At 48.6% G+C, this 12,651-nt stretch overlaps 1 protein-coding gene across 1 annotated transcript; it reads left to right on the plus strand.

Moving 5' to 3' along the window:
- Positions 1-3,817: 3,817 nt before the first annotated feature.
- Positions 3,818-10,952, plus strand: GRPEL2 (GrpE like 2, mitochondrial; the record flags this gene model as incomplete). Its single annotated transcript, XM_031055227.1, has 3 exons — positions 3,818-4,030; positions 5,139-5,220; positions 7,140-10,952. Coding segments are annotated over 3 exons (654 nt in total), but the record flags the coding sequence as incomplete, so codon positions are not given.
- Positions 10,953-12,651: the final 1,699 nt, after the last annotated feature.

The following is a 12,651-nucleotide window of genomic DNA, read 5'->3' on the forward strand; positions in this document are numbered from 1 at the left end:
TGGGGGACAGACGTGGCAGCGCCGCGGGGCCGGGCCCGGGCGGGCGCCGCGCCGGGGGCGGCAACGGAGCCGATCCACACCCGGACCCCAAACACGACCCGGGCCCGGATCTGGACCCCGACCCCAACCCACAGCCAGACCCTGCCGGTCTCCATCATCCCCCGCCGCTCCCCATCTCACCCCGAAACCCCGCGCTGCCGTTCTGCGCTCCTCAGAACGCCCTGGAGCAGAAATACCCCCCATAACCGAGCTCCTTTCCCAGAAAAGGCTTTTTTTGGGGTTTTTTTTGCAAATTATTGTTCATTTTTAAGGCAAAGCGTTTCCGCGCTCGATAAGTCGCGTTGGGAGGTGGTTTCCTGCCACTGTGGGTGGGTTCTGTGTCTCGCCCGGCGGAACCATATATTCATTAATTTATTCATTAATTATTCAGGTTTAATGTGCTCCTCGTGTTTTGTTTCTGGTGGTGAGGCAGCACATATGCTATCAGTGTGTTTTGGGTGGTCGCAGGCAGAGAATCCATTTAATTGTGTCAATATTTAGACAGGAACAATGTCCACTCATGCTTTTTTTTACATCATGGAATATGGCTTAGAAAAGAGAACTCCATAAAGGTGCTTTGCTTATTTGAAGTGTGGGCAGATGAAAAGAAAAAAAGCCAAAATGCGTGTTAATTTTTTGTTTTTGTCTAGAAGAGAAGCACCACTAAAAGACTATTTAAATGTAATATAATAAATCTGCAGCACATAGTAAAGGCAGCTGTGTTTGGGACTAAATGTAGATGTATGTCAGGAAATTCTCCCTCTTACGTGCGTGAAAACTGCTTTGCCCCATTGAAAAATGTGCAGTGGGTCTTGCACCATCTGCGTGTCCCTCCTTCGGACACTCTCTAAGAGCTTTAGGCCTTTCTCACATCCTGGCACCCAAAACTGCCCCAGTTCTCGAGGTGCGGCCACCCCAGAGCGGGACAGTGCCCTGCTCGCGCTGCATTATCTCTGCAGTCACTCCCTGATGAAACAGCGCGGAGGAATTGGCAGTAATTACATTTCCTTCCAAAGCAGGCTCGTCAGAGCTGAAACCAATGCAGATGTTCCTGTGTCTCAGCACTCGAGAGCTTTGTCATGCAGATTTGGGAGGAGGAGGAGGGAGTGTTCCAGCAGGGTGGGGAAGGACCCTTGAGTTAGAGAGAGCTGATTGTCACTTCGGAATGGTCGGATGCTCCAGAAAGAGGTGATGATACCATTGTAGCTCCGGCCAGAAACCCTCTCTCATCACTGAAATATTAATCTTGAAGGACAGTTGGCTTAAGCCATATGGCTGCAATCAACTTCTCTGCTCTCTCTTATCTCTTTGGCTTTCTGTGACATCGCTTTGTAAATCTTTCTGTAACACCAACTTGTGTAACTCCCTTCACACGCCCACGACTTCCACGTGTCTGTCACTTCAGGATGTGTCAGCTTCCTCCCGTGGGATCCATCCCTATTTTTAGGGCAGCTGTGATCAGACCAGCCTTTGGAAGATGGAGCCCAGTCAGTGGACAGCCTGTAAATAGCTCCTGCCACTTGTTGGGGAGAATTCCTTTCATCCTGCAGCAAGGAGTCAATCGAGCGGCATTTTCAACTCCCGCATAACAGACCTGAAGAATTCCCTTTGGAGTCAGGCTGGGATTTCTCGGCCATAACTTTTCCGGGCAGCCTGTGACTGCCAGGGCATGTCCCTGCTTGGGGGAGCGCTCTGGGATTTGGGATTTGGGTTCAGAGGCTGCACAGAGGAGTCCATGCAGGCAGCTCCCTGCTCCACGTAGGCAGCTGGGACCGGCTCCTCCGTGCCCATCTCCCACGCAGAACACACCCATCCCTGCCAGCAACCACCGGCAGAGGGAAAAACCTCCCCAGCTTTGGCATCTTGGGGGCAGAGGAGTTACCTGAGCTGCACAGCCTATTTTCAAAACACTGGAGTTTCACCTCTGAGGGCCCCAGCGAGATTTCTCAGCTGTGGTTCAGGTTCTTGGGTTCAGCTGTAGCATGGCTGATTTCCATCCTTGCAGCTCTTTGAAATGAAATGTGAGATGATAAAGGATAAAGCTTGTAGCTGCTGCTTCCCATGGACGTTTTTATGTGCAAAGGAAGCCTCAGATTGATTTTGAAGGCTTGGTGAAGGGGTCTTACTCTGTCCTCCCCTCTAGTTTAATGTACTTTCTCTAACTTTGATAAAGTACTGTTAATCAGTCAATAAAACAAACGTGACAGGAATCTTAAAATCATTCAAGATGTGGTCTTGTGCCCCAAACAGCAGCCAGGGATGAAATGTGGGGTTTTTTTTCCTGTGTTGGGATTCCTGGAACCCTTAAAGACTAATCTTTAAGACAGTTCTTAAAGATTAGTCTGAGGAACATCCTCCTCTAGAGCAAGTGTAAGTAGAGAAAGCACTTTGAGGTTTGTATTTGGCACATAATTTGTTGAAAAGGAGTGGTTTAACATACAGGTGATCCGGTGGGGAGAGGAAGTTTGTCATTAGTGCTGTGGGACTTTTAGCACCCTGCTATTAAGGATTTAAATGAGGAAACATCTGGGCTGTTAAACAGGGATGGGAGGAGATTCCTGGTGGTCTTGGGGCAGATACAGATCTCTTGAGCTGGGCTTTGAGGGTTGAGCCAGTCTAAACCCTCAGAGACACCTTCTCCCTGCCCCACATCTCACATATTTGGCTTCTCTTTGGTACTGGCACTTGCACTGATCTGATCTGGCAGCAGACCTATTCAGGGACACTGAGAGAAAAGTCCTCTTGTTTTATAGGGTTATTTTTCAGCTGGTTTAACTCCTTGAGATTGAATTCTGCTCAGCTCCAGTGCTGGAATAAAGGGGGCAAAAGCTGAACAGCACTGAGGCTTCATGATAGACCCCAGAACAAACTCTGTGCACTTGTGTGACATTGAACCTGAGCAGTGCAGCCTTGCTAAAGAGGAAGAATGCTTTGTGGTGCAGGCCTGGTAATGTGAATGCAGCTGAATCGATTCTGGGGTCTAAATTAGCCTCTCTGTGCAGAGTGGAATTGTTCTGTAAAAGCACAGGGAGTGGAGCTGGTGCCAGCACAGGGATTTCTGGGCTCTGCTGCCTTTCATGGGCTAGATGTGCACTTAATGTATGGAAAATATTGCATAGAGGGGATATAAAACATTGCACGATGGGGGTGTTGGAAGCTTTGCTCAGAGGAAGAGCCCAGGTATTCTCAAAAAAGGGGAATATACCCTTCCTTGTTAGGTGTGTACTGAAATGCTTCCTGGATGGAGCTGGTTTGGAAGTAAATTCTCTTTTGTTCTGCCGATTCTTCCTGGTGTGAGGTGGGAGAGGGAGGTGGAGCTGAGGCTCACACTGGCAGGAATGAGCCCTGCCTAGGTTGGTTTGTAAAAGTGAGTGTAGTAGTAGGAAAAGTGAAACACAATCAGGGAATCACAGAATTATTTATTTTGGAAAAGGCCAGGAAGGTGGCAGAAGTGTCCAAGGAATGAGTGGATGTGGCACACAGGGCTCTGGGTGGGTCACAAGGTGGGGATTGGGTACAGGTTGGACTTGGTGGTCTTGAAGGGGTTTTCCAACCTCATTCTGTGTTTCTCCGAAAATCTGACTCTTTTGAAGGTATGCCAAAGAAGTGGAGCAAAACCTCTGTGTGCCATGTTAGTCTAAAATAAAATAAATCAAACCCACCTCTTTGTGTTTCTTTGCTGATTGTGTGTGCTTTCTGAAAAGAACTACAATTGTGACTAGAACCCTGTGTACCTCTTAAGAGAGCCTGCGTTTAATACTGTCACTAATCTGGAATTCTCACGGACCCTGAAGTTACTCAACTTTGTTTCTGTGTCCCTAGTTTGTATTTCAGAGGGTGCCCCTGTGCCTTCAGCACTGCAGCTCAGCAGAGGAGTACAGGAGACGAGTGTGGCCCAGAGGAGCCCAGTGAGGAGCCCAAGCACCCCCTCTCTGACTGTGCCTTGGAGCACAAAGCCATCAAATTGGAAGAGCAAGTCCGGGATTTAACTGTGAGTGTGCTGGACGCCTTTGCTTCAGTCCCCTTGGCTTGGTCTGGTTTTCAGCCCTGGATTTTTCCCTAAATGCTGTGACACACACACATAGAGCTCCAGAGCTGCTGTGCCCTGAGTGTGAGAGGGTGAAATTGCACCCAAAACACCATCTGTCAGCAGTGCCTGCAGCAGGGCACTGATGGTGTGATCCTGGCAGGAAAAGCTGTGTCTTGGAGCTGGTCACTTCTTTCACAGCCTTGTGGCAGTAGCTTCGTGCTGATTAGCGTCACATGTTGGCATAAAGTCATGGAGTATCCTGAGTTCCCATAGGATCATCCAGCCCAGCTCCTGGCCCTGCACAGCCCCAAAATCCCACTCTGGATGTCCAAGCCCTCCTGGAGCTCTGGCAGCCTCAGGCTGTGCCCAGCACCCTCTGGGGGAATCAGAACCTTTCCCAAAATCCAGCCTGAGCCTCCCCTGGCGCAGCCCCAGCCCTTCCCTGGGTCCTGTCCCTGTCCCAGAGATGGGAGCTGCCCCTCGGGAGGAGCTGCAGCCCCCAGGGAGTCTCCCCTCGGCCTCCTCCAGCTGCACAATCCCAGTGCCCTCAGCTGCTCTCCAGGGCCTCTCCAGACCCTTCCCCATCCTCATGCCCCTCCTTTGGACACTCCCTAACAGCTTTATGTCACACTGGATCCAGATTATCCGAGAAGGGAAGCCCTTTTAAGTGCCTGTGTGTGATTCAAATCAGGTTCTATATTGAAGAACACACGTGACTGGGGGAGGATTAAATGCCGCCGCACTGGGCTGTTCTGGAGATAATCACCCTGAGAATGCTGCCCTGAGTGAGAAATCAGCTGTCACAGAGCTGCCTGCTGGAGAGGGTAGGATCTCAGCAGCAGTCTGACTGTGGCTGTTCAGCTGAATTCAGCCATTCAGTGCCCAGAATATTTTTGGCCTTGGGTCTTGTGAAAGAGTTGCAGTTTTTGGTTAATCAGTGGAAAGACTTGTCTTTGTATGAAAATGCAGCAGCCCAGCACAAGCTTCTCTCTTTAAAGCCTTTCTGAGGGGTTTGCAGTGTCAGGAGAGGGTTTCACCTGCAGGTTTGATGTGTCCCCTCTGGTTACAGGAGCGATACCGGCGAGCTTTGGCAGATTCTGAAAATGTCCGGAGGAGAACGCAGAAGTTTGTGGAAGATGCCAAACTCTTTGGTAAGCAGAAGAGCTGTGTTTACTGCACTGGCCTGCCTGCCTGCCTGAGCAGAAAATGCGGATCAGCAGCTTTTCTGTCCCCCTGTCCTGCCCTCCCACGTTTATTTCAGATCCTGCTGTGATGCTTGGCCTGGACTCTTGATATCTGGGCTTAATCACTGTTTTTTTCTCTGTGTCCAGCTGTGTCCTGTCCTGTCAGGTTTACCCACAGAATCACAGAATTGGGACTATTTTTTTTAAATAGTCCCAGTTGCAACTGAGTTTAGTTCTGCTGACTTGGTTGAAAATGTAGGCTCTGCTGTGTGCTGAGGATTGGCTCTGGCAGGGTGCATTTTATACTCAGCTGTGCCATCAGGTTGTGATCTCCTTTTCTGTATTAACAGCCTCCTGTGCTTCAGTTCATTGGAGGTAGATGCAGCCTGGGGCAGTAGTTGTCAATCTCTAGATTAGATGTTTAAAACCTCTAAAAGAAATATTTTAGCATCAGTGAAACGAGCTGGATTTGTAGCTTTGGCAGCAGAAGCAGGTGAGCGGGGAAGAAAGTGCTGTTCAGGCATTGCACTGTGCCAGAACGTTCTCTGAGAATGAAAAACTGTTTTTCTCCATACTGCATGAATCTCAAGAGGTTTATTGTTAGCTAATTCTAGCAGCCTTGAAATTAGAGCTGCTGTATTTTCTTACTTTCCACCCATGGTGCTATAAAATGGCTGCTGAGTTTGGAGATAATCAACGACAGGATCATTGATTTTGGGAGTGTTTTTTGAGCTTTTGGGGTTTGATATGTAGCATGAAGAAAAAATAAGTTCTTTATTAGAAATTGCTCACAGAGTGAGACTTGGAGATGTGTAGATAAGGGGAAAATCTGAAAGGAGATCATAGCAAGATGGGGTTAGTCTCTTTTCCCAATTGATGAGAGGCAAGACAAGAGGAAACAGCCTCAAATTGTGCCAGGGGAGGTTTAGATTGGATTTTAGGAGAAATTTCTTCACTGAGCACAGGCTGCCCAGGGAAGAGGTGGGGACACCATCCCTGGAGGTGTTGGAAAGACTGTGAAAGGTTTAGTGGTGGCCTTGGCAGTGCTGACTTGATGATCTTCAAGGTCTTGAGCAGCCTGAATGACTCTGATTCCATGAAATGAGTGGTAATTGCTGGGCTTCTGTCTGCTGCTTTGCTGCATCTCCTTCCTCTCCTTTGTTCACATGTACAGCTGCAGACAGCACCTGACTATTGCCTCATTTTCTCTGTTTCCCTAATGTGTCATTCCAGTCAGGGAGTTATGACATTTATGTAACTGAGGGAGGCTGCTTTTCCTGGAATTTCTGCACTGTGCAAGAAACTACCGCTGGAAATGCAGCCAATCTAACCCTATTGTCATGATTTTCGAATGACAAAACCTGCCTGGCTTTTCACTACCAACCCAAGGACCATTTTGGTTCAGTCCTTCCACAATGGTTTTAAGCTATGAATAAATTGGGGATTTTGTACTTCTGAATAGCTGTGCATTGTTTTTGCATCCCCCCATTGTGTTTGTTCCCTGTGGAATGGGCATTTGTGTGACAAAATTATGTCAGTGGGACTGGAGCAGGGGGTGTGGAGCAGAGTCCTAAATGACAAATGTGAGTTGCAAAAAGCTGTTGGAGTGAGACATTAATGCTCTGCTTTGTCAGGAGTACCAAACATAGATATGGTCATGGTATGGATGTGCATTTCCTGCATATACCTTGGTGTGGGGAATCTTTAGATTGCTTTTAATGCTGAAGCTTTGGTTCCAGCAATCAGAAGACACCTCCCGGTCTTGCTAAATTAACTCCAAATCAATGAGCAGCTTTAAAGGTGCCTTCAAACCGCTGTGCCTTTGTCTGTCCTTGGTGCCGGAGCTCTGGATGTTCTGTAAGCTGTCCTTCACTCCCTTCCTGCAGGCATCCAGAGTTTCTGCAGAGACCTGGTGGAGGTGGCAGACATCCTGGAGAAGACAGCCGAGAGCGCTGCGGGCCACGCTGAGGAGCCCAGTGACCCCAACCCCACCGTGCAGAAAATCTACGAGGGCCTGTCCCTCATTGAGGCCAAGCTGCAGAGCGTCTTTGCCAAGCACGGCCTGCAGAAGATGAACCCTGTGGGGGGCAGGTACGACCCCTACGACCACGAGATCATCTGCCACGTGCCGGCCGAGGGCATGCAGCCGGGCACCGTGGCGCTGGTCACGCAGGACGGCTACAAACTGCACGGCCGCACCATCCGCCACGCGCTGGTCGGCGTGGCCGTGGAGGCACAGGAGTGACCTGCCTCCAGCTGCTCCACCTGGGACCTTGCTGGGCTGGGGACAGTCACAGCTGTTTGTATTTACTTATTTATTGAGCTGGGTTTGTGTCGTGGGATGGCTTCGGGGTCGCCGCCGTTCCTTCCGAGGTACTCGTGTATTTAATGATCCTCCTTGGAGCTGTGGGGTCCTGCTGTTTGACAGAAATCTGGGGCACTGTAGCCTCCTTCTATGCTTATTTCTCCATGGTTTGTATGGGGAAGAGGGGAGATGTGGAGAGAAAGGGAAATTCTCTTCTTGTCTCCCTCTTCCGTCTCCTGCAGTGGCCTCCAGGAAAGGAACTTCTCTGCCTCACTTTCCCCAGCTGTATTAATACTGACCTACCTCACAGGGATGTGGTGAGGCTTTTCATGTGCAAAGCACTGGGAAAAGTCCAGAGGGATTATTATCACCTGGATTTGATGTCTTCCCTTGTCCCAACACTCCTCAGATGGGGTGAAGATGATCACTTGAAATAACATTTAGGGGCAGCTTTTTCTTACGTTGCTTCAGGAAAACAATCTGGAATTCATGGAATCTCTGTTGTACTAGAGTTGAATAGAGATGAGGGTTTAAAAAGAATTCAGTTGTTAGGTCAGACTAATGTTAATATTCCTTCTCCAGGTAAAATTCCAGCTTGACTCTTTTTTCCCAAAGGTAAAACAGGGAACGGTGATTTGTGGTAGAGCCAGAAAACTGTCCTCACATCTCTTAATCTCCAACCCAAATGTATGTTTTAGAGGAGAGTAATTTCTCTTCCCTGGTGGGTATTTGTGCAGCTTTCAAGCATGATAAACTATGTGCTCTTTGTTGCAGCTGCTGGCAAAATGGAGCTGTGCCCTTAAGCAGGAAATCTGGACTGTTCTATTTTCTCAGCTCTCCGGCAGAGATCCTCAGATTACACCAACTTCCAGTCCTCACTCTGACTCTACTTTCAATGATCCTAGTAAATATGAAACCTTTTAGGTTTTGATGCAAGGAGAAAAACCTTCTTTACTCCAAAGTCTCAAGTGCCCTTGAACCAATTTTAGCAGCAGTGACAAGAAAGCCAGAGAAGCAGAAGTCTGAGGAAGTGAAAGCTGACCTCGAGCTGTCCTCCTGGTTGGAGGCATGCTGTTGTCACAGCACATATGTATTTCCCACTGGCCCTATTGCCTGGGAGTTCATTTATCTCAGCTGAAAGGATGCAGTCACTGAGGAGGATCAGAATTTAACCCTTTGCAGAGCAGCAAGCAGTCAAATGACAGCAAGAACAGTTAAGCCACAAAACCAGGAATGGTTGGTTTTCAGCTTGTTTCTTACTGATTTGTTCATTCCTTCCTTTTTACTTTCTGGAATTGGTTTCATAATCTGACAAATCCACTTCCAAAAATGCTTTACTTTTAGAGTGGATGCCATCCCTGGTTTGGAAGAAAATCTATTCTTCTCCCATTCCTTTGGAGGCTTCAGCTGAAAAACCCTTTAGTGGTGGACTTCAAGATTGTCACAGCCTTAATACTGCCAGTCTTTCACCTGGGGAGACTGTGTGCAGTTAGTGGGTTGGCACCCCAGAAATTTAAGTAATTTGCACATTTCTAACCTGCTCCGTGCAACCTTTTTTAGTGGCAGCTTTGGTGTGAGTCTGTGGATCCTTTTTGGAGTGTGGGTTTCTGCCTCTGCAGTAGGTTCTGAGGAAGGTACTGGAGATTTCAGCCCTGAAACAGCACTTCTGGCAGCTTTAGCTCATGGGCAGACCTCTTGTTCAGTGTCTTGTATTATTGCCATGTTTTTGGAAGTTTCAGAGATAAACAGGACTTCCTATCCATTGTTGTGCTGAGCAGGTCACCAGCATGTGCTGTTTCTCCGGAGAAGAATGGTAAAATATGAAATGTGACACTACAAATGGGGCTGTTCTTCCTCAAAAGTGAGGAACCCATGTCCTCAGCTGGAGGGAGCAGTGGGGTCTCTGCTGCCTCTTCAGCCCCTGCTGTACCAGCTGAGTCTTGCAGTATGAGGGGACAGCTGGAAACCAACTTTGAAAGTGAAACTTTAGTTGTAAGGAGCCAAACAGAAACACTGACATTTTACACTACAGTTTTCTGTCACAGAGAGGCTGCAGCTGGGTCTGACCAGGAGTGATGGAATCCAAATCCTCTCTAAACTCACCCATGGAGCCACTGGACTGTGAAAAAAAATATTACAGCCACTCAGTCTAACTTGGGTTTGCCAACTCTGCCTGTCTCCTCAGCCAGTGTTCACCCACTTCTGCCTTAAGGAAATACCCTAAAATGCACTCCAGACCTCCTGTCTGTACTGAGATGATTTATCATTTTGTCTGTCTGGGGTCTGCTCCCACTGAGGCACTGCAGTGTGGCTGCAGCAGGACTCTGAGGGATCCAGCCCCTCTGCAGTCTTCCCCACCCTCACAGAGGCCCTCTTTGATTTGGGGCAAGTTCTCCTCCCAGTGAAACCTACAAAACTACAGGATCCTGTCAGGTTTTATGGTTCCTGTGAAACTGAGGCAATGCTGAGAGACTTTCACAGATGTTACCAAAGAGATAAATCCTCTAGCTGTTGTTTGTCCCAGTTTCTGCTTCTTCTGAAAGGTGAAGTGAAAATGAAATAACCAAACCTGGATTCCATCACAGAATCCAGATTTCCCAGGTAAAATTTAATTCTCTTGCCTTTCAAGCACACTTAATGATGTTTTTTTTTGTCCTGGATGAGATTGTGGAAGGGTGGGTTGTATTTCTGCTTGTTTCTTGCTGCTTTTTCTGCCCTGTTTCTGTAACTCCTGCAGGGAGGGCACTGACACATGAGCTGCTCCTCTGCAGTCACTTTATCCAGTGACTGCTCACTAAAACACAGGAATACATGAACAGGGCAGGAATAGCAGAGGAGAGGAAGTGTCATGTACCTTTTAGACATTTCCACACCTGGACAAGTCTCCAGTGGCACTGTCATGAACATGGCAAGATCTGAACTCTGACCAGGAGCAGTGCAGAATGAAATGGATGTTGCTTTGTGAACCTTAACTTCCAGTGCTTCAGCAGCAGAGCTTCTGTTGGAAGAGCTGTGATCACTCAATAGCTCCTAGCAGTACCTTAATTTAAAAAAAAAAAAAGTATTTAAGTTTTATATTGTGAATATTGTAGTATTTTTTTATTTTAAAACTCGAGGTGTTTTGTTATTATTTGCAAAGTCAAATGAACAAAGCATTGCTAATGTCCCAAAATCCAAGGCCATCGAGGTGGGGGAAAAACGTGTATATATTGTAATTTTTGTGTGTTTCTGTGCTCTTTGTTTACCCAAAGGTTCTGGCTGTATGAAAGACAGAGATGTGTGGGAGCAGTGCAAGAAATTGACTACAACATTTGAGTTGATGTTGGAAAGGTCTGATTTCCTTTAGCTGTCCAGATGCTGTCCATTTGCTAATAAAACAGAAGAATTGCAGTGACTTCTCTTGCCTTTTCCCTGCCTCAAACTGCTGCTCATTCCAACTCCAGCCAGCTGGGGCTGCACATGGGAAGGTTTCTGGCTGTTCCTGGTCCCATTGTCTGTGACAGGGCCACAGCAGCATTTGGCTGAGCATTTTATTAACCATGCCTTAGGAGGCCTCCCAGAAATGCACGCACACAGGGTTGGTGTCAGTGATTCCTGCACTGATAACCTGCCCAGGCATTTCCACACCTTCTGCTGTGTCTGCTCCTGGGTGGCTGTGGAGAGAAATGTTTTCTGCCAGCCTCTGGTGGTGGTTGGTTCAGCTGAAATCTGGATCTCTGGGTTTGTCTTTGCTTGGCTCTGCTGCCTGTTTGCCCCTGTGTGTGCTGTGCCGCAGCAATCCAGGGATTGTGCAGCACTGCAGTTAAGGGTGGGTTAATTTACAGGGTACCTTCACACTGGTACCCACAGGCAGGCTGTGATTTCAGGGATTTAAGGGGAAAAAGATGAGGCTTTCTCTGTGAGGGCGTGTTTGTAACAGATTCCCTTCTCTGCAAAAATAGCTGGGCCTCCATTCCTGCCTTTGCCGTGGCACTTGGTGCCCTGTGGGTGGGCCTTGTTCTGCCACAGCTCTGGATGCCCCCGGGCACTTCTCCCTGCAATAAAAAGCATTTGCAAAAGACCATTTACAAATAGCCTTTATGGGGGTGAGATCAATATTTCCGTGCTAAAGATCGGCCAGCAAAGCCAGCCGTGCTGCAGGGGTGATGGCCCATTACAGGGCTTTTCCTCATCCTGCTAAAATGCACCCCAGCCCAGGAAATCCTGCTGCTGCCATTAGGCAATTTCTGGCTCTGCTGGTTTTTCTCTGCAGCAGCAGTGAGAGGTGGGAGTTCGCAAACCACCATGTGCAGGAAAGCCTCAGAGCTTGGGGCAGAGCATTTTGCTTATGGCATGATAAAATATCCAAACTCCTGCGAGCAGGGTGGGGACTGGGAGCAGTGCTGACCTGCCTGGAAGCCCTGCTGTGCGCACAGCACATTTCTTGTCACCCACAGCCCTGGGGAAATCAGGGCTGGTTAAGTAAGAGCTTGTTAAAACCAGAGATGTGCTGCAAGATATTTGTGTGCTTTTTTGAGCTGCTTGTGATCATCATCTCCCCATCCAGGTGGGATCCTGGCCGTTGTGAGGGGAAGCTGACCAAGGGTCATTTTTGTCTGTGCCCACCCCAGATATTCAGCCTTGAGGTTCAGGGCTGTACGTGCTCCCCATGCAGAAAGTCTGAAGTGGCTCCTCCTGGCTGGGGAAAGGAAGGGGCCTGTGCTTGTGTTGTGTTTCCTGGAGACAAAGTGATGGATTCTCAAACAAAATTCTGTCCCTTGGTAAGGAGCCAGCCCTGGGCTGGAGCAGGCTCTGGGTCTGTAATTACATGTCCAACCTGTTCGAGAGTTTTTGCTCAGCCTTTGCTATCCTTTGTAATCCGAGGAGCAGCGGGCTCCCGTGGGATGCCCTTGGCACAAACCGCTCTCTGTCAGACACCTTGTTTTGCCCAGGGCAGAAAGTCCGAGCGAAAGCTGGAAACGCCTTTGCTGCTGCATGAGGCGGGCAGGACCCAGCCTGCTCTGCTCTGCTGGGGCCTGAGCTGGAGCACATGGAGCTGGATGGAAAACCTGCTCAGGCAGCACCGGGGCCCGAGCTGTGTGAGCATTACCTGG

The sequence above is a fragment of the Geospiza fortis genome, unplaced genomic scaffold (genome assembly GCF_000277835.1).
Source record: "Geospiza fortis unplaced genomic scaffold, GeoFor_1.0 scaffold55, whole genome shotgun sequence".
Lineage (NCBI taxonomy): Eukaryota > Metazoa > Chordata > Aves > Passeriformes > Thraupidae > Geospiza > Geospiza fortis.